The sequence below is a fragment of the Grus americana genome, chromosome 2, assembly GCF_028858705.1.
Source record: "Grus americana isolate bGruAme1 chromosome 2, bGruAme1.mat, whole genome shotgun sequence".
Lineage (NCBI taxonomy): Eukaryota > Metazoa > Chordata > Aves > Gruiformes > Gruidae > Grus > Grus americana.
The window spans coordinates 167,393,416-167,415,817 of NC_072853.1; the positions used below are offsets into that span (position 1 = coordinate 167,393,416).

Below are 22,402 nucleotides of genomic sequence, written 5' to 3' on the forward strand. Positions count from 1 at the left end.
TGATGGAAATTTTGACAGGTTTGGCCTTGGACTAGGCCATGTAGGACTCACTGTGTGTTGGCAATAGCCCAATTTAGAGATGAGTTTTGGTGACAGAACAACAGGGGATGGAGGACAAAGAGGAGGTAGTCAGATGGTACCTGCTATCAGTGTTTCTGTACTGAGCCCTCACAGTGCTCCTCAGCTGTGAGTCCTAGAGCTCAAGGGGTCTTTAAGCTAGAATATCACAGAAGACAGGAGACATTCCCAAATGATTCATTGCACTAGCAAGAAAGGGAGAAAGAAATGCATTTTCCAACTACTGTACACCTTTGATTCAAAACAATATTAAGCTATCATTAGGGTCTAAATATGTATTTACAAGATGGTGAAGGCAAGACGGCTATGAAATGGTGTTTGCCCCAAGACAAACTTGACCCTAGGAAATCACAGGAGCCAATGCTGAGAGTAGAAGCGGATGCCCACAAAGGGAGCCTTGAGGAGGAGATGGACCACTGGTGATGACTGTCTCTGGTGTCCGTCTCTGGCACACTAGAGCAGAAGTAGTTGCCTCTCTCATGGCCTTATCAATGTCCTGTTCAACACATGGCTCTGTTCAGGTCTGACGCTTCAGCGGTGGTTTCTTCAAAACTAGTGATTCATGGTGGCAACTTTTTTTCCTCTTACTTGCACCCTTGTGTACAGTTAACCCAGGCTGGATATAATACATTCCTGTCATTATTAGTATCTTTCTACTCGTCCCTCTGCACTAGCCTTTTGAATTTCCTTTAGCATTTTGTTATTATTGCCATCAGCTTGATACTACATTTAGCCCTCTAACTGCTGATTTTCTATTATGGCTATTCAAAGGCACATTTTGTTACAGCCTGTATATTCTCTCATTCATAGCAATTCTTCTCTGTGGGGATGACCTATGCAGTCATTGCTATGCAGTTCGTATCCTGGTATTACAATGTTCCACTGATTATCTTCCCCGCACTAAGTTTCCAAGTTGTCTGTTTTAACAATACCTCTTGCTGAAATGGAGTGTCACATATTTAGATTTTTTGGTATTGCCTGACAAACTGTACCAGCCTCTAGCTTCTCCTTTTTCCACCCCCAAGGGATATAGGGTTTTGTTGGGTTTTGTTGGGTTTTTTTAGTTTTAAAATTATTATTGTCCAGAAAATGAGCCAACTTAATCCATGTGCTTTTTCACGCTTCTCAGCTTTCCTTCACCTCTACTGAGGCTTTTCCCAACAGCATTTATTTCCCATTTCCCCTTCCCTCACACAGAGACAGAAACGATGATGAAAGCAGCTCACAAAGAATCCCAAGTTTTACTGTGAAAAGCTACAGGACCAAGATATTTATATGAGAACAGTTTCCAGTTTGCACTAGGAAAGACATTTTACTTGTTTCATAGGTCAGACTGTTGGAATGGGAAGTAATCCTTGTGGAGAAGGGATGCATTTTGGCAAACATTGGATACATTTCTGGTTTGCTTTGTTTTTCTCCTTTATGTCTTATATGTTAAAGGTGGTATCTTCCGAAGCTGAGAAACATGTGAACAATGTTCAACAAATGCCATGCTGATTGCTGGGCATTCTATTTTTACTGGTTTTTCTCTAAAGGTTAAGAGTATTCCTTACATACATGAGATGTATACAAGTGGTTTAGTTTCTTTTCTCCCTTACTCTCTTACAGCTATTTTTCACAAATGTAATAAACACACAGAAAGGTCCAGTTGTTTTGGAAGGAGGAGGGGAGAGGAGGATATGTCTGAATGACAAATACATTTTTCGATTGATTTAGTCATGAAAAAAATCACTCCTCTTTTCTCCCCTCTCCCTTAACAATTTTGTGTTGCTGTTTATATTCTGTATCAGAAAAAAATGACAATGCCCAGGTATTCATAGTTCAGATTCTGATTTCTTCAGTTTCCTGAGTGTATTCAATCTCCACAGAGGCCACCCTCTTCCCATGAAGAAACAAGACAAAACAAACAAAAAAACATTTATCCAAATAACTTTAGGGACAGTACATTTTGTAGCTCTGTAATGGGAATCCGGGCTGAAAAATGAGAAGACATTCCATTACATTGAAATCCAAGGCCAGCATCTGGGGTTCTCGGCGCCTATCTTGTCCTAAAAATAAAGTTATTTTTAAGCATTAGAGGAAGAAAGAAGAAACAAACAACGCCACCAGGAATCAGCCTCAGTCATCCTCATACATCTGTACTCAGCTTATTGGCAGCAAGGACTGCAGCTGAGTGTCTCTGTGCTACGAAGATGCCAGCTGACATCAGACAGCAATCTCACAACAGGACAAAATATACTTAATCAGTCCCAACCCGGCAATCTTACACTGAACGTGTAAATGATGGACAAAACATGGGAAGCAGTGATATGGAGAGGCAATGTAGACATGTCAGACATGAAGCTGGGGTAAAGACTCAGCTTTCCAGAAAAACAGTCCAGTTCCTGAACCACTAGACAGTTTCTTGTACTTCTGTTATCCCTCTGTTATCTGTAGTCAGTCTCCCATCAGCAACATTTGAGCACAGGGATTTCTCTTAGCTAATGTCTAGATTTCAAGCTGGATTCAGTTCCCAAACCATGAGCATCTGATGCAATCTGAGAGCCTCAAGGCATTCAAAACATTCCCATATGGATGGCAAATATAACATAGGGTCTGAGGGAGATTTCTCCTCAACTCTGGCAGCTGCATTCCCTGCATCTATGTCTGTTCTTCAGATAAGATGAACCATTATTCGTGCTCCATCTAATTGCACCTCTTTTAGGTCGGAAAACAGAGATAATCCGCTTTCACATAGACACCTACTTGTAGGCATCTTAACATGATGGGAGCCAATGAGGACTATGTCAGCCAGTTAAATACTGATGGCATATTCTAGGATTTCACCTATAGTTGCATGAGTTCAAGCCACAGGGCTCAATTCACTTCCCCACACCTCAGCACCTAAAGCCACTTGAGATGTCCTAGAGTACCCTGCCTGGCTGCCACCTGCCAGAAGGCACAAGTCTGGGATGGGCTCTGCATCCCATCTGTGAGGCCATGAGTATCTGAGACACTTGGAACATCTCAAACAACACCATGAAACTACATGTGAGACACTAAATTGAGCCTCTGTGTACACACTATGGACTGTCCCTCCAGCTGTACTGCTCCACTACTTGAACTTATGTGTTTAAAGGTAAATAGGGTGGTTTTGTTACACAAGGTCTATGTTAGTGAAGTAGGTATCTGAACAATATAGACAATATCCCAAAGATGTTCTTTCCCAGCATTTTGGGCTGTTGGATCATCTCCCATGAATGGATATGCACCCAAGAGTTAGGCCATGAGATAAGGTTGACTCTGCTCATCACACATTCAGGTGCATGGCAGAGGAAGAGTTGTGTGCATTGCTTTCACAAGGGGTTCATGTAGTCCACTGCACGTATCCCACAACCCTGCTCAATACTACAGTGGTCATTGGCCCACAAGTAGGATACAGTGTTTTCTACCTATGTGAGAAAACGTCTCTTGCTGGCTGTGTCTTTCCCGCTGAGTAGTGTAAGGAGTAGATGTGTAGCAAATCTGGGAGTGTTTTCTACAGCAATGTCTACTGTGAAGGATGAATATTTGGCTATAATCCTGAAGAGCACTTGACCTGGGGGTGGGGGGCGAGGGTCTGAAAAAAATAGTGGGAGAGTCACTAATTGAAGATGTAATTGATTACTCTGTTACATAGCACCTGGGGACAAGCCAGAGGAGACGCTATATATAAGAAAAGTCAATACAGAGTAGTCACAACAACTATGCTCAGAAAATAAAGAAAGGGAAAAGAAAGGAAAAGGAAAAGGAAAAGGAAAAGGAAAAGGAAAAGGAAAAGGAAAAGGAAAAGGAAAAGGAAAAGGAAAAGGAAAAGGAAAAGAGGAAAAGAGGAAAAGGAAAAGGAAAAGGAAAAGGAAAAGGAAAAGGAAAAGGAAAAGGAAAAGGAAAAGGAAAAGGAAAAGGAAAGGAAAAGACACAGTTCAGTTCTTATGTTGGGATACAGCTCTAGCTTTCCTCCAGCATATGGGAATGGCCAAGAAACATGAGCCACGCTTTTATTTTTGGGCTCAAATCTAGATTCCCACTGAGTTCAAATCCAGTGTTTTGGGATTTGTTTGTTACATGCTCTATGGCAAAGGGTCGTCACACTTTCAAGGGTAAAGACTGCATTTGTCTTTCCCTAAACATGCCAACAGCAGCCCAGCAGGGAGTGGAACATGCCACCCCTGAATGACGCCCATCATGGCTCATTGGTAAATGCTTTCCAAATCCATCCTAAGCAAAGAGAATTTTGCTGGCCTCCATGCTGCAGCTCCAAGCCCTGCGCCAGCTTTACCGCTTACCACTGCTCACTTGTCTTCTTCGGTGGCTGACATTGCTTTAGGGGACTAGAAAGACTTTTGGCATCGGAATGGGAATTTCCCATGGCAGTGGGTTTAGGATGGGACTAAGGATTGAAAACATCTCTAAACAACAAGTAAGGATCACACTAGCTGTGGGATTACCCACTATGGCTGTGGGCCAGTCCCAGATCTTTGGAACTGAAAACTAGGAGCCACTGTTGGAAAACTGAGTGCATGCTCAGAGAAGATAAATGCCTTTAAGAAAGAAAACTGGACCATAATAAGAAAAAAGCAGTCATCTCTTTTAGCCAGTTTACATTTTGTTCAATTATGTCTTGGAACAAAAGTCCCAAAGACCTGGATGTGACTCCTACTTAATTCTCTCCCTGGGGTGCCAGTGAACATAACCAAAAGTTACCGCACAGCAGACGGGTCTCAGTGGGCTGGGATAATGTCAGCTCCAAAAGCAAAACAAAGCCAGGCTTGATCAGGACAGAGTAGAAAAATAAACAAAGTAGAAGAAAAAAAAAACCCTAAAAAACAAACAAACCCCAAAACAACCAGAACATATCTAAAGGAAGTCACTGCTTTTCCCAGTCTATCAGATACTTTGCAGAATAGAGGAAGTTGGTTAACTCTCATGTCAGACCTTCCCCAAAAGCTGAACAGAGATAAATAGTGGTGAATGCCAGTTGAAAACAGTGGGCACCTTTTCCAGGAATACAAAAATAAATGATGACCAGGAAATACTGGAAATGAAGTTCATCTCATTTGCAATGGTGAGACAGAGATACCCTTAACAGTACTGTGGTTTGGAGAACACTACTGAATAAAGCCAGAAGATGTGCTGGACAAAGCTCATGTCTTTTCCTGGAAAACCAACCCATTTGCCAGGAGATGTTGGGAGCCAGATTTATGGAAGGCCAATAATTATCCTCCAAGTGTAGATTCAGCGACATAGGCATGCATTGCTCCTTTTCTACTTTTCCTCATATTTTTTGCCCACTCTTTCTCTAGTCAGCTTAGTTCTATCTCCTTGCCTTTTTAGGAGAAGTCTGGGAGCAGAGACTTCTAAGTAGACAAAAAGTGTGCATCCTTTGAAGTTTCCTGTCAGTCATAAAGGAATGAGCACTTGTTCTTTGGTAATCAAATCTTTTTAGGATATATTATATTAAACTTCTAAAATAAAGGCGTCCAGATTTACCAGACAATTGCAGAAAGGTCACCGATTTTCTGTGCACTTGATAGGATGAAGATAACATTTTACCCATTCTTGTCCTACTTCCTTGTACAGCACGCTGAAAATATTCACCCTCTTTGATTGGTGACTTACACATTCTTCAAGCCTATCTCAGATGCCAAAAGCAAAGCAACAGGATATGCAAGGAGGACAGAAGAGACTCACCTGGTGTTCAGTTAGCCATGATATGTTTCACAAAAGCTGAAAACAAGAGAAAGAGAAGCGTCATTTATCAATTCCCTTCTAATGAGCTCAGTAACTCCTGGGTATCTCAGCTTGGCTGCTAAGATCACATCACTTTGTAAATAAGATTCCAGATACCAGGTGCTAAATGCTTTTGTAAGTCCTTAAGATAATATATATACAGGGCATTGTAGCCAGCAGTCTAGGTAGCCAGTGGAAATGAACACACACATCAGTCAAGCCATAGCTTGTTTAATCCCTTCCCCCTGGCCACCATATGGAACTGGCTTTCCAAAGTATGTAGCCATGAGAAACTCTGGGTCCTCATCTTGCAAGGCTTTCAAGACTCCAGCACATTTGTACTAAGGCAGAGGGTGCTGAAAATGCCTCTGGAATGAACCTCCAGAATCCACAGAAGGTCACCAAGTCAGGTATTGTGACTATATTTCTGCAGTGAAATCAGGTTTACAAACACACAAGGTACTTCAAAGTCAAATTTAGCTTTTGTTTCAAAAAGTTTCAGGTTCCATTTTTCTCCATTTAAAAAAAAGCATTCATTACATATAATTCTGAAATTCAAAAGGAAAAGGAAAAATACCTTTTGCAATAAGGAAATATTTTTTCCTTCCCAGTAATGCCTCCGTGCTATGAATTTCTCTCAGTCCAGCATAAGTTCATGAGTCATTTGGGTTGGCTAAATCTACAGATTTCTATCAATAAACTACTTGTAAGAAATGTTTCCCTGAGCTTAGATCACTGGTATTTGTAAATAGAGACTACCAACACAAATATTCATAAAAAGCTCAGTGAATACGACAGACCAGCTAAATCACCACAATGATACAATGGTCACTCACCAGTTAACCTTAGGAAGGACTCATACAAAAGCATGTGGCCATGATCCCTACTAGAATATTGTGGTTTTATTGAACAACCTGAAACATATAGGCTTGCAAGATGCAGGAGAGAACCATGGTCCACGTATTCATGACCAAATCCTTTTATTCTGGCTTTCTACAATAACAATGAAATAAAATGGAAGGTCTTTCGAAGGTCTTGTAGGATTCATAGGACACCAAAGAGGGTGCTAAGGATACTTTTTTTGCTGATGTTTTGAAAGAAAATTTAGGGATTTTCTGTAAAGACATCTCAAAAGGGATGTGTATCGCTTTTTGAGAGGACAGGGAACTGTGGGAGCAGTTAGGAAAAAATAATACATTTTTTAAAAAAAAAACAAAATAAGAAGGTACATCCCCATCTCTTGAAAGGGCCATGCCATTCAGCTATGGAAATACAAGTAAGCTTCAACAGATAGGGTACATCAGGTGAATTATAGAATCTAAATTGGTCTAAAATTTGGAAAAGCAGACATCCTGATCTTTGGGAGTTAGATCTTCCACAGGTTTGAACTTTCTCAGGATAATTACAACAAAGCCTTCAAGCACATGACCACTGCTCAGACCAGAGTTGTCATACCTACCTTCATAGTTGATACAGCCATTGGCATCTTCCTGACCAGCCATTAGCTTATCAACTTCCTCTTCAGTCAACCTCTCGCCTGGGTGGAAAGCAAAAGGCCTGCTTAGTACTTGAACCCTTTTTTAAGAATTTACAAAGCACAGTTCAAAGAATCCAAGAATGAAAATGAGAGTGAGAGAGAAGACGGGGAGATTTTCTCTTCAGTTTAATTTGTGGTGCTGACTGCTAGGAAAGCTACTTTTGAACTTGCAAACAGAAAATTTGATCTGAAAACCAGAAAGACAGAATAAATATGGAAACCCACATGATATTATGTTCACATACTCATTCTTCTAAGAATAAACTTTCTGTAAATGACGAATCTTGAAGGCTTTAGTCATTTTTTAACCAAATCCTCACTACATAAACTCTTATTAGAGTCACCATCTAGTTCGCCTCTCAGTTGAGATTCAGAAAGATTCCAAGATCGAACTTAGGTTCTCTGATTTGGATCAGTGTTTGTTAAATTCCATTTAATTTAATTACCTAAATATTAAGTGCCTATTTGCATGTAAGGCTTCATTCTGGTTAAGCAGAGATCAACCCAATCCATCTCCTTATTCTGATATTAGACACTGATTTTAGGGTGAGATCAAATGAGTTCTAGAAACATAAGAAGAAATTTCAGGGGGATTTCATGGAATCATAGAATCACATAATTTAGGTTGGAAAAGACCTTTAAGATCATGGAGTCCAACCGTTAACCTAGCACTGCAAAGTCCACCACTAACCCATGTCCCTAAGTGCCACATCTACACATCTTCTAAATACCTCCAGGGATGGTGACTGCATCACTTCCCTGGGCAGCCTGTCCCAGTGATTGATAACCCTTTTGGAGAAGAAATTTTTCCAAATATCCAATCTAAACCTCCCCTGATGCAACTTCAGGCCATTTCCTCTCGTCCTATCACTTGTTACTTGGGAGAAGAGATCAACCCCCATATGGCTACACCCTCCTTTCAGGGAGTTGTAGAGAGCGATCAGGTCTCCCCTCAGCCTCCTCTTCTCCAGGCTAAACCACCCCAGTTCCCTCAGCCACTCCTCATCAGACTTGTGCTCCAAACCCTGCACCACTTGGTTGCCCTTCTCTGGACACGCTCCAGCACCTCAATGTCCTTCTTGGAGCGAGGGGCCCAAAACTGAACCCAGCACTCGAGGTGCGGCCTCACTAGTGCAGGGTACAGGGGGACGGTCACTGCCCTGGTCCTGCTGGCCACACTATTGCTGACACAAGCCAGGATGCTGTTGGCCTTCTTGGCCACCTGAAATCATAGAAATGAAAATAAAATAAAATGCATTGAGTGTGCTTTGCTATGTTCCACTTTTCCATCACTGAGTTCTGGCACACAAGAACAAGTCCTGAGCCGATACGAACCTGTGAAAATTCAACCAATTTTTTGAAAATTGAACAGAAAAGCATTCTAATTTACAGAACATTTGGTTGTGCCTAGGATTTGACCATTATTTAGAGATGCCACTCTAAACAGAACTGTTAATTCTTAAGATGGAAATACTTCCTGTCAGTGCTTGATAATCAGACATCGCCACATTGTTCTGGGTTATTGGAAATAGAAGGGTAAGTACAAAATTATTTCTTTTAGTACTCTGAAAGTCACCAAACTGCCCACAGTGTTTCTTTGTCCCAGGTAAGGTTAGATAGGGCAACAATTCCGACCCTGTGGGATATTTTTTTTGTCATTACTGAATTTGGTCCCCAAACTGATTTGATAGCATCAGTGATAAAAAGGATTTCTTCCTTTTCTTATTTCCTGTGTCATTAATAGAAAAGGGTATGTCATGGAATGAAAACCCTCGGGCATAAAAGGTTTGGTTTTTTTGAATAGATATCCCAGGTCAAAACCCATCATTGGAATTCTTTGGTCCATATTAAATCTCTTTTGTAAAGACTTATCCTTTTTTAAAATAGTGGACAAACACTAGTAGAAAAGGCTGATCTTGAGAAATGCTTACTGGATTCACATGACAACATATCAGTGCCTTCTAATTCAAATTGGAAACCTGTCATTAAGTTACAGCCAAATTTTCTATCTTGCACTCATTCTGTTGTCATCACTCTCTGTGAAAAACTGAGCTTCTGAAGTCAAAATTTGAGAGGACAGAGAAATATTGATCCCTCCTTTAAAAACAGGGGCTTTCCATTTCAGAGACACTTCAGATGACTGATTAAAAAAGTGCTTCATCTTAAAACTTTTCTTGAAGGTGCAGAAAAATGGAGACAAATATTGAAGGAATAGATAGTTTCCAATGTTTGCATAATTTTATGGTAATAGAAATATATTTATTGGAGAAATAAAACACTAGAGGAAGGAAGGAAGGAAGGAAGGAAGGAAGGAAGGAAGGAAGGAAGGAAGGAAGGCAGGCAAATATTTTATCTGTAGGTCAGTGATTTTTAGCTTCATTATTACAGAACTTTTTTAGTCTTTATAACTGAGGACAATGTGATGGCTGAATTCTTGCCCAGTCATTTTCTCCATAAAGGTTGCCCAGAATGATACAAGCTGTATGGGAAAGACCTCAGTGATGAAACTGCATGAGGAAAGGTTGACCTTACCCAATGTAGCCAAAACATGGCGAAGTTCAGCCCCCATCACCGTTCCATTTCCCTCCTTGTCGAACACACGCAGACCCTCCACAAAGTCCTCATAGGTGCCTGTGTCTTTTGTCTTGGCAATGTGCTGCAGCATGGGCAGGAAGGTCTCAAAGTCGATCATCTTGGAGTTCATGTCTACAAAGATACAGATGGAAATGAAAGTTCTGGTGGATTCTGGGGAGTTGAGGACTAACCATGGGACATCCACCATGGGTATGTGATGAGGGTAGAACAACTGTGGCAATAAATGCCAGTTAAAGGGGAGAGAAGAGCATAGAAATATCATAAGTACAGATAGAATAATAGATAATCAGAGTGGGAAAGACGTGTGGCAAAGAGACAAATATGAATTTTTAATAGATAGATACATAGGTAGGTACGTAGGTAGGTAGGTAGGTAGGTAGGTAGATAGATAGATAGATAGATAGATAGATAGATAGATAGATAGATAGATAATCTCCCTCCTAGTATCTGACATACACAAACATCAAGGAAAAAAAATACTGTTAGACTCCCAAGGCTGTTTCATGCAACAGAAGTATGAAACAAAGCAGCAAACAGTAAGAAAAGCTCATTCCCAATACGAAATCAGCTTTGTTTTGCAGGCCTATAATGCAGAGATGTTTAAAAACATATTGGGAGAGGAGCTTCAGAGTGAATAGGCAGGTCCAGGGCTGTGATCCCATTTTCTTTGCCTTTGGAGAGCATTAGAGGACATTTTGTTCCCATATGACTCCTTGCCCTACCTGCCACTGTGTCACTGCCATACCCTGACATATCACAGCTGTTGAATGAGGGCCTCATTGTCAGCTCCACCTCAGTGGAAGGAAAGGACAGAAAAGTAATCTAGAAAATGCCTGAGGATAGATATGGTCTGGGAGAAATTTCCTTTGTTCTGAACAGATATCCGGTGTATGGTGAATGTTGAAGGGAGATATTACAGCAATCATTACAGACCTTCTAACATATACTTTTGTAGAACAAGCTGTGTCCTCATAATCAGTCTATTCCTTTGTTTCTCTGGATGTCTTCAAAACTGTCTGCGTTTTTAGTAAACACATGTGAATGGCTGTCATCAAAGCAATTTTAAAAGGCAAGAACTTGTCATTGTAAAACACATTGATGCACAGGGCCATTAAATTAATTCATTCTCCTAAATTTGAGACAATTATATTGACTGCAAGATCACTTTTTTCCTCGTTTACTTTTCTGCTAGTGATTTGCAGGGGCTGTTCCATATCCTTTGTTATTTCACAATTAATCTTTCCATTACAAAATGGAGACCTCATCTGCTTCACTAATAATTCTTGGGGTGATCTTTTTCAAAACAAACACAGAGGAGGACACCAACCTTCTGGTTTGGGTCTGCCAAGCACTTTCATGACCTCAGCCTGGGTTGGATTCTGCCCCAAAGCTCTCAAGACATCTCCGCACTGTGCATATGTGATTTTCATCTCAGATTTAGGAGTCCGGTCGAAGAGTGAGAACGCTTCCTTAAATTCTGGAAGACAAAAAAGATAAAAAGAAATGCATGCCATACTCCCTCAGATAAAGTCAAAGCAAGCCTAGACCTTCCCCCCAAACTAACTCTGCCTGACCCTTTTATTTTGCAGTTTGGGAATAAGTTTGATGAGCTTTGTTGTTGCTGTTATCTGCAATGTTTGTGTTCCTCCTCCCCTGCATTTTCCGATTCAATCAAGGAATGGAATCAGAGAGGTCAAACGCTCTTCTCATTCTATTTCCGTCTCCGCTAACATTGGGAAGTGCAGAAAACCTTCTAGAAATGGTTGGTCTTGAGAGCTTTCCAGCTCATCAGGAGCACTGAGGATGGCACAGCATTCAATAGCAGTTCTGCTCATTAGCTAACTGGATGTTGTATTCAGCATTATACACTTAGAGAGCACTGACACAGCCCACTGAGATAAAGGAGCACCTCTATTAGCAGGTAGCAAGATGTGCCATGATAACCCGCTGGAATTATGACACAACAAGCTGTCTGTTGTTGGGGGAAGGTGAAGGTATCTGGAGAACCTTCTAATTGATCAATTGTATTTCATAGTGTCAAGGAGCAGATCTAGAAGAATCCTCTGATTTTTCTTTTTTCTCGCACCCAGTCCAATTGCACCTGGAGAAGTAAGGTTTGGTATGCCATCAGCTACCGATGCCAGGCCAGATCTCACGTGTGGAGATGCAGTCATTCCCTCCAGTGGTTTCACATCTGCCTGCTTTCCCCTGTGCACTCATGCAGAGCCCATCCCCTTGCAAGACAGCCAGCTCCCCTCCATTACATCCTTGTGAACACATCCTCATGTCCTCTCTTCTGACCCTTACCACTTTGAGCAGCAATATCTTGGCAAGAGCATTCCCATGGGATACGGTCCCTGTTCTACCAGCAATTACTGGAGTCAGTGCAGGATCCCAGGGGAGACTTCCCCAGACACTAATTACTCAGGCTCACCTCTCCCTGCTGGAGTTGCAGACATGTTGCAGAGACAGAGAAGCATCTCAGGGCGCAAGCAACAGAAATGGGTTGTTACCCTTTAATCAACGCACTGCATAGTGCATGGTCTACGAGTGATCACAAAAATCTCTTTGGCTTTAAAGCTGTGAATCCCTGAATCTGTCCCTTATCCTGCTGTTACTCTTCTGTATATGTTTTTCTCCTACTCTCCAAACACAGTAAGGCTATCTTTTTTTCCCTAGATCCTGACTCATTCAACCATTCAGCCATTGACTCTGGACGCCAGATTTTCTCCATCTTTCTCTTCTCAATTCGTTCTCCTACTCATTATTCGCCTTCCCTCTTTTTTCTTTCTTCTTCTTTGCTTATTTCCCTCTCTCCTTACTTCTAGTGTTGCTGGGTTTGCCTCTCGTCCTTTGTCCCTCCCTTTTCATTTTTATCATTCCACTCATATCTTACTCATTTCCATCCTCATCCAACACTTTCAAACACTGATGCATTTTCTGATTTTGAACTAATTAACGCTCCCCTTGTTTTCTTCTTTGCATTTCCCTCTTTGCTCGCTCTTTCTTTCTTTCTCTCCCTGCGTCTCTCTCCTGGATCCTTGCCTCCTGTGTCACCGGCCAGAGCCCAGTTCCCCTTGGCAGCCCTCACTCCAGCAGAGGGCAATAGTGGATTTTCATGGGCTCCTTGCTGACAGTGGAAGGGGGCCAGAGCCCCACTCCCAGCTCTGTCCTTTCCTGGGGGTCTCAGCAGCTGAGGTGGATGAGAAACACACCTACCTCCCTGAGCTACTCCTCCGCCTGCTGCTTACCTGCTCCCTGAGACCTGAACACCCTTCACACCACCTCCTAAAGGCTCGCAATTCACCATGGTTACTGACAGCACACATTTCTCTCTTCTTTTTTTTCTTTTTGTTAATTTTAAATCAGATGTAACCACCTCTCACCAGAGCATTGGCCTGTGGGTTTGGAAACCCCATTTTGTCAATATACAGAAGTGACCTAATTTTTTTTTTATGTGCATTTGCATTTGCTGGCTTAATGCAAGTTTCCATCAAAGCAATGAAACCAGCATGGTCACAGTCTCCTTTGTCCTCCTACTATCCATTAAACCACTGGCAGGAGCAGTGTATATTTTCATATGCCTAATTGCTACCTATCTTCACATCTTGAATAGCTCATATTCTTCTCTTTTCAGCAATTTAGGCCAGGAATCCAGTTTCATAAATACACATTGCCACAACCAATGAATTTCACTTGCAGTTGAGGCAGGAGGACACGCAGAGATAGGTGTGTTACACATGGATTCACCCACAGACCATTCTTCTCCTGAGACTGAAATTTTGGGGGCTTACATAACACTGAATCCTTGCAGCTAGGTAAGTCTGGCACAGCAAAGTCTTTTCCTTAGCAAGAGGCTTCAAAGTATCCTAGAAGATAAGGCTGGAAAGACCTTGAGATGTTGTGGTGTCTGTTTCTCCTCCACCACCTCAACTTGGAATCAGAAAACCAGCTGGGGTCAATGGCGATAGACTGACAGACAGTAATATCTAACACATAGGGTGGACTTTATTGATCTAGTTACAACTGACAAATGGGGAAGTATCTAGTCTCACTGAGACACCTAACTCATCATCTGGTCAACAGAGAGAGAAAGAGGTGATTATTATACATTAAAGATCTATTTAAAAAAATAAATAAACCAAAACAAACAAACAAAAAAACCACCCAACCCCAAAACAGCAAACAAACTACATATAAAGGTATGACAGATGACCTTGACCTCCTGATGTCTTCTTGAAAGAGGAAATTTGACAAATTTAACCATGCAACATGGAGCTGAAAATGAACCCAGAACAAAACAAGTGCAACTAAAACCCAGAAGAAGGGGAGAGGTGGCAATCTTGGAAGCTTGAGAAAGTAAGGAGAGAAATGGAAGGAGAAAACAAATCAAAAAGATGTATTAATGTAGAGCTGCTGTGCGTCCCAACTCTCAAGTCATGCCAACAGTCAGTATAACAGCTATAAATCATGGCAAGTGGTGCTTGCTTTCTAACCTGTGCTTTTAACACAAAATAAAACAGTCCCAAGCACTGGAATACTGATTGATTGCTTTCTTAAACTCGTAGCACACTTCTTGGCAAGGTTTTGACATGTGCAAACTAGTATAGAGGACAACGTGTGCCAGGGACAATCCAGGGACAACTGTGGGCTATGTTGTAGATATAATTCTACATCTGAAGCATCTAAGCTCTACCTAGGAGTAAATATCTATCTAGCAACTATCGATCTGTCTGCCTACTCACCTATGAATCTAAGAATCTTCTAAAGGTCAGGTGAAGGAGAAAAAAAGCAGAAAAGAAAAAAAAAGGAGGAAAGGAATTGAGGAGCTCACTGATGAGCAGCGATCAGTCCCCGGCCCCTGGTGGCGTTGAGACCATTAGGCATTCCTTCCAGCAACTCATGGCAGAACCTGTGAACCAACTGTGGGATTAACCTTGAGTGGATTTAGTGTTTCTCCCCAAAGCTAGCACACTGTACAACTCTGTTATGCTGTTGCAGCTGATGTGGAGGTCTCATAGCCTTTCTCACACAGATGATGTTATCTGCTTCCTGCCCCATAGTTTTCCCTTTGATAGTTCAAGGACATCCTATTTCACAAGTCCTGGATTCCAAGCTTTTCTCTGTGTATGCAGTGAGTACAGCTAGACCAGAAGGCAGCTGTAAGAAGAAAATGAAAAAGATGCAACTGTCTGTTTCTAGAGATGGGCTACATCTGCTCTAGACCTGCTACCTTTTATGGCAGCCCTGGGGTTGCTCCAAATTTGCCATTTCCTAGCCATTCCAATGGGCTGCTGGCCAGACAAGCATCACTTTTTTTTTTCTGAATAGGTGTTTCCTTTTCCCGTTCTCTGATATAGTCTCTAGAGTTAGTTCTCTTCAGGGAGAGAGAAAACAAGGCATAGAAATTAGGTGGGTCCTATCCAATCTCCAAAACATTAACTGATGAGAGATCCAGCTGTTGTGTGTTGCTGGACTGGTTCAAAGGTTTGTGGCTCAGAATTGTGCCTCTCCTACAGTTTTCCCATAACTTTGGGACTGGAAAAGGGACAGGTTCCCAGAAATTAACAGTTGCCTCCAATCATGAGTTATTTTTGACCTGTTGTTAGAAAATAGAAACTAAAGCATTAAGGGGGGCTTGAAAATCCCAAGGTAAAGTTGGAACTCTGTGGCAAAGCCTCAGTCTCTAAGATATTATGGCATTTGGTTGCCATTCAGAAAATCCTTCTTTCTGTATCTCTCCTCTCTGAATCAGCCTAACTGCATAGCCTGAGATTTCTTTTTTCATGTGTTCTAATTTACCCATTTTCTGATACCATCTTTCATAGGCTTTACCAAGTTCTGCCAAGTGTTTAAAGACCAAAGTAAAATTATGCCAGATGTTTGACTCCATCTATCAATTATCCCTTTAAGTAAAAAGCAGGCTGGTAGTTGAGGAAAAAGGGGACAGCTGCAGTGGTTGTGTTCCCAGGACTTCATGCATGAGGTTCCAGTATCAGTTTCTTGATTTGGGATAAGGGGTTCAGAAACTAATGCTGATGTTTTGCTTTGAAAGAAAAAAAAAAAAATGCCATCATTGTCATTTACTGGTTTCTGGAGAGCTGTCACAAATATGTAACACTAAGTTCTGACTGAATAAAGGGAAAAAGTTCTCAAAAGTTGTGAGGCTTTCTCTTGAAAGGACTGATATTTTGTTAGTGGGTTTTCTTAAAGAAAGAATATATAGGACTGAGGTTTTGGCAGTGTGTGTTTTGTTTGAGGTTTTTTTTTAATGTTTATTCTTTAGTTTTGCTTCCTTGGCAGAGAACCTGGTGTTTTCTTTAATGAGATAATAATCTGCATAATGCATGACTTTCCCCCTTTTCTCTTGAACAACTCCACAGAGTATTCAGAGGAGGGACTGAGCAGGAGCAAGGCAATGAATTAAAGCATGGGAGACAACTCCCTTTTCAAGGGAGCTCAAATACCACACCTGCATCCACCCCAGCATTTGCCAGCACCTCCCAGTGACGGTATTTACTGTACACAGAAGAGAAACACATCTTCCTCACCTTCGATCTGATCAGGAGTGAATTCAACCTGGAAGAGACAAAGAATAAAAACCAAATTGAAAAAAAATGAAAACTGTGGGTAATAAGAAGAGGACTGGATTACTCTCTGTCTTATGGTTCTGGGTGCTTGTGAGGTCCATGAAAAATACTAACTCATAAAACCAAGAAAATAATTTTATAGAACAGATAGATTCTTCTTTCCTCCTCCACCTTTCTTATTCAACAGCCCCACCTTTAAGACCTTTGCTCCCACCACAATGCTGCAGATTCCCTTTGTCCTTTCTGCTCCTCCTGTGTTCCTGCTGCAACCTCTTTCCCCTATCCCAAGTGACTCCCCACAGCTGGTGACCTCTCCAGAGATGATTATGGTGGTACCTTGGTAAACCCCAGACTACTTCACTGAAAGGGTTTTATCTGTAGACAGATGGGCATCTACTGTCCGTAGTCTTTCAGCAGAAGAACTAGGGGGGTATCAGGTAAAGATGGCATGAATCAGGCTCAAAGGAAAGTGAAGGGAGTGGTTCTTTACTCTTACAGCTGAACTGTGGAAAGCTGGTCATGGGATACTGTGGATGTTCACAGTTACATGTGTGTAAAGGGTCACAGGATAACTGCCTGGAAAAGAAATCCATTTCTGTACATTACCAATTGTACAGAAATACTTAGCTTAAGAAGCCTCTGCCTGATGTTTAGGAGCATTTTGAGGGAGGTTTTCCCTGTTCTTGTACCTTTTCCTAAAGCATCCTCTGATAACCACTGCTGTACTATATTGGGCTATATTGGATAACTTGCTGGACCTTGCTGAGTCTGCAATCTGTCTCTTGTTTTCTCATCACTTCATATTTTCTCCTGTTTCCTAAGTCTTAGGGTTGTCCCACTCCCTATTTTTACATGGAACTGCCCCCTTGCAGCTCTGGACTTCAAAAATGCTCCAAGATGCCAACAGGCTGCTGCTGACCTCAAAGGCAAAAGAAGGAAACAAAGGATCAGAACATGAGGTCCAAGCTTCTGAATGAACAGGCACAGGTCAGCAATGTGAATTTTCACTAGAATTTACTCCTGCCTCTCAGGGAAAACCAACAGGGTGGATATCTCTGCCGATGGGGACATTCCTGCAGTGCAGGAAGACTGGCAGATTGCCCTGATGGTGAATACATAAATAAAGAGAAACCATATTTTGATATGCATAAACATGCAAATGCACACATGCAAAGCATACGCTTGGGACAGACCTAACGATACATGAATACACACCCCTGGAAGCATTCCTCTGTGGACATATATGACTCTTCCCCTCTCCCCAACATATGTACAACCCCACACATTTTAGGTCAGATTTTCCTTATGAAGCTGACCACCTCTCATTGCTTAGTATCATATTTTGTTCCTTGGTAGCAAAGCATCCAAGTGGAACAAAGGCATAGTGAGCACCTCAAATGCAAACTCCCTGTTTCCTCGTTTCAAGGGGAAATGCAATGATGTGACACATTCCTTCATCATCTACTTGGGATTTTTGTAATATTACAGGGTGGAGCTGTTCTAACTCCACAGCTCTCCAGCCAGGATGGCTGAAACATGCAGAGCATGACAACACCAATTTCTTTATTCCACCCGGGGCTCAGTGCACAGCTCCCAGATGCTTCTTCTGTCTCCAGATACCCTGAGGAGCACAAGGAGCTCTAGCATTCATAGGGCACAATGAAGGTCTACAGGGCAGATACAAACAGCCCGAAACTCATATTTCCTACCAGTGCCCTATGTTTCTCTACCGTAGTCTTTCTGAGCATCTTCTGGCTTAGGGGAAGGAAGAACCAGAAAACATCTGGTGGATTTGGAAGGCAGGACTCAACAGTAATCCTGCAATTGTTGAAAATCAGGCCACTATTTTTGTGTCTGCCCTGCTCAATCTTTATCTGAGCAAGCTCATTCAGGGGATTACCACTTTGTTTGCAATTCTCAGTCATCATTTACCTTGAATGAAATCCAATTAATAAAATAGTTACCTAAGTGGCAGCCTGGAGGCTGTCTGGAAGGAAGCATTTAAAGAATGCCAAAAAGGAGCCCTCAAAAGAATAGCAATGCTCTTCCTTTTCCTAACACATGGAGGGGTCCGAACACATCTTTGTCATGAAAATTATAATCATCTAGATTGGGTCCTATCCCAAATCTAAATACCTTGTTTAATTAGAAATAAATACCCATCTGGGAACACATTCATACAGGTGCGTTGTCAGCAGCGGCCTTTTGCCCAGTGTGTCTAATTATACCAAGCTTTGAGAATTTGACTGAAGCTAATTACAAATTTAATTTATTCAGGCATCAATAGCTAGTGTGGTTGAAATAAGGCCAGAGCTGCTGGCAACTCACATTTAAATCACTGTGATGGATTGCTCTTGGGGAAGAATTCATCTCAGCTACACTTAGATGTAGACATGCAGATGTGTCAGTGACCTCACGTTTGCTTTATACCAGTAGAAGGGAAAGAGCACTTCTAGGCTGTGATTTTACTTGTTTCAGGTCTCTACTTGGGGAGAGGATGAGTTATGCTTTCCTTTTCAGTGAGTGGATAATTCAATTCCACAATGATGATAAAAAGAGCATGGATGACTAGCACAGATGTAGATGTCCTTTTCTGATTCAACGAGTCCCACCCAGAAAGCGGGAGCTAGCCCTTTAGCAAACTGCAGACCAGGAGAAACTGCACCAGAGCAAAAAAGGATGAATGCAAATTCCCATGGCTGGATCAAAGGGAAGATTTGAGCTGAAGGGCTGAGCATGCCTTACCTCTAATCATGGCCACTATAAAAACACCACCCAGAGCTGGAGGACCATGAATGACAGCTGGCAAGGTGGTGGCAGACAGTTTGACCAGAGCTACCACCCAGGCATGGCTTCCTCTCAGGAAAGCTGCAGAGATGTGTGGGTGGCAGTTGCTGCTATTTTCTGCCCTCTCAGCACATACCACCGTGGAGTCGTAGGGGAAGGCGAGTCATCATTTACCCGGCCACAAGGTATCATTGAAGATGGATGGACCGAACCCTGAGCTATGTTTAGACTGAAGACGGTTGGGGTTTTGTTTTCCCTCCCCACTCCCTCAGAATGGCATGGAGCACACAAAACCAAAGCCATCTCCATGTACCAAGAGCAAGGGTTGAGCTTTCCATGAAGGCTGCCTCAGAGACCCCAGGCAGGAGGGACCCAGAGGACAGGCTGTAAAAATGAGGTCAGGCTAAGGCAAGCAGTGGGCAAATGAGTCCCAGTGCATTGCAGGCACAAACAGCGACCCCCATACCTGTGCTCTAAGGCAGCTCTGCTTCTGCTGCTCTAACGCAACGGGCATCCAAGGGACTGAAAGCCCCCAGTGGTATCGCTGATGCCCAGGCCCGCTCCTGCCCCCAGGCACTTACATTGCTGCACACCAGCATCACCCCACACTGCACTGAGCTCAGTCAGCACAGCAGCCCTCATTGCCCAAAGCTGGAGGCTGCAAAACCTACTCACAGGCTTAATGTGAATTTGCTTTCTCAGATATGGCTTTACATTCTCCAGTTCCTTGGAAGTAGACTCGGATGATTTCCGTGGGGGGTTTGTTTGTTTGTTTGTTCGTTTGTTCGTTTTAAATATAGTGACACTTCAGAAGAATTTAATTTCCCCTGGCATTTTTTCTGTGGGCAACTGAGGTTTTAAAGCAAGGGCATTACTATGAGTGCCAAGCATCCACAGCACCAAGGCTCACAGTGGTGGTACTTGGTCCAAATCCATACAGGAGATAGAGCTGCTGACTGCAAATCTCTTTCCACTTGTTTCCTGCCCTAATGTGTGGACTGCTCTGCATGTTCTTTGAAGACACCAGATGTCTGAATTGAAATCTTTCCATAATAAATGGGAAGTGTTATGCCAGTTTTGCTGCTGTTTTAGCAATCTTGGCTTTAGGGAATCATCACCCGGTCACCAGAGGCATCAGCTGTAGCCTTAATGCTCCCGTCCTCTTTGTCCAAACAATGGCATTAAGCTGGTTTTGTCCCAGAGACACCAGGACGGATATACGCACCCTTGGAGCTGTTAACGTCATTCACAGCTTCATATCTCAGGGAATTATTTTTTTTACAAACCCATGGTATCTCAATCAAGCACATAACTCCGTGCGTGATAAGTCAGACATAACTAAGTCTGAAATAAGTCCTATTAATAAAACTGTTGCTAACCAGCAGTCAAGAGGCTATCTGGGGGGAAGCATTTAGACAATGCAAGCAAAGGAGCTCCTCTAGAAAAGAAACAATAATCTTGTTTCATAGTACACTGAGGAATCCTAATACAAACAGCCAGGTTTTCACTTAGCCATGGCAGGGCTAGTTGTGGAGAAGGAGAAGGGTTTCTTTTTATTGTGCTCTTGGGAGACTGATTTAGGAGGCAGAAATGCAGCAGATGGAAAGAGGCCCAGAAGGCCATCTAGATCAGTATCGTCGTGTTGAGGTTACATTTGTATTTCACAAGCATGTGTTTTTTTCCACTAAGACCTTTTTAAACCTATTAATACACATCATGCCCATCATCCTCTCTCCCATCACTTTCTGTGCAGAGCAATTCTGATGTACATACACTCCTCCACTGCCCTTGGGCAAACCTTGACACACGGTCTCGTCTCACACAGCCGCATTCCTTACTGTTGTTTGATAGCCCCTCCTGATCTCTCATCTCCTCTGCCTTTTGAAACTTTTTTGGTACATGTACATTTATCTCCCAGGATTGCACTAAGGACTTTCCTCATTTCTACTCAGCTCATGATCTGATGGGAGGGAAGGCGATGTACAGCATACGGGCATTTGACTAGTATATGAGCTGTGACACATGACAGTACAAGATGCTCCACCTGGTCTTCATGGGGAACAGCTAAAATATACTGGACGTTTTGCAGGAGAGAAACCCAACCATACAACTCTACCATTTTCAATTTTATGTTTGGCCCCCAGTGTTTTCAGAAGAAAAATTACTTTGAGTTGGACTAAAATGGCAGGTCATTCTGGAATGGCAGAAAATATATTGTTTGGGAGTCAAATAGAGAACTGAATTGTTGACCTTTTACATTACCTAACTATATTGATAATGAAAGTGAAGTGAAGATAGAAATCATTATTTTCAGCTGTAATAATTGAAGCCTTTCATTAAAAAAAAATTATGTGGGAAAATGAGGCAAAGTCTTTGTCAAGGTCATGTAGAGGATGCTGTTTCATAAGGAAATACAAAACCACTTTTTTTCTCCAGCCTGCACTCTTTTCCACCAGAAGATGGTCACCTTGAATCTTTCTTTTAACTGTGTTTCCTAAGAGCTGAAAAAAATACAGCAGTATATCACCACTGCTGCTACTACAACTTCTTCAGAGTTTATGGTTTCCTGGTCCCTACTTTATTTTGGAATAAGCGTGGATGAGGTCTGCCGTGTTGTGGCTTTTGATTCACCTGGTCCCTTAAGAAGTGGATGCAAAAGCTCCGTGTGAAGCAGTCGTGTCTGGTTTGGGTTTAGGAAGCACTGGTTAGGGTCTCAGAGTCACTCCATGGGATGCTCCCAGGTGGAGATAGAGCTGGAGAGGGGGAGAGCTGAGGTAGGTGCATACCATTAAAGGTTACTGGCTGTTGGAGGACTTTGGAGAGACATAAAGATCAGTGATGCAGCCAGATGGAGAAATAGATTTGGGGAACCCATGAGGTTCCTACCCCAAGGAAAGAAATACAACACAATCCTGAACCTCCATACCTCAGACTAAATCTGCTTAGCCATACTATTGTGCTCTGAATCCCCACTGGGTGAGGAACCACAGCCTGATGAGTCTACAGGGCACAGGTTCAGCTTTGCCCTTTGTAGGAAGCTTGTCCAAGCACATGGAGACTGAAAGCA

The 22,402-nt window shown here is 42.3% G+C and overlaps 1 protein-coding gene across 2 annotated transcripts in view; it reads right to left on the reverse strand.

Moving 5' to 3' along the window:
* Positions 1-1,300: 1,300 nt before the first annotated feature.
* Positions 1,301-22,402, reverse strand: part of MYL3 (myosin light chain 3) — a 38,557-nt gene continuing 17,455 nt past the window's right edge. Inside the window, exons 2-7 of one of the 2 annotated variants that reach the window (XM_054818193.1) lie at positions 16,510-16,537; positions 11,286-11,435; positions 9,896-10,069; positions 7,286-7,363; positions 5,788-5,823; positions 1,301-2,126 (exon numbers count right to left, since the gene is read on the reverse strand). In XM_054818193.1, coding sequence (XP_054674168.1) covers positions 5,795-5,823; positions 7,286-7,363; positions 9,896-10,069; positions 11,286-11,435; positions 16,510-16,537 — 459 coding nt within the window. In that variant the 3' untranslated portion in view covers positions 1,301-2,126; positions 5,788-5,794. Of the gene's footprint in view, positions 7,364-9,895; positions 10,070-11,285; positions 11,436-16,509; positions 16,538-22,402 lie in introns of both variants that reach the window. The other variant, XM_054818192.1, reaches the window with a different exon arrangement.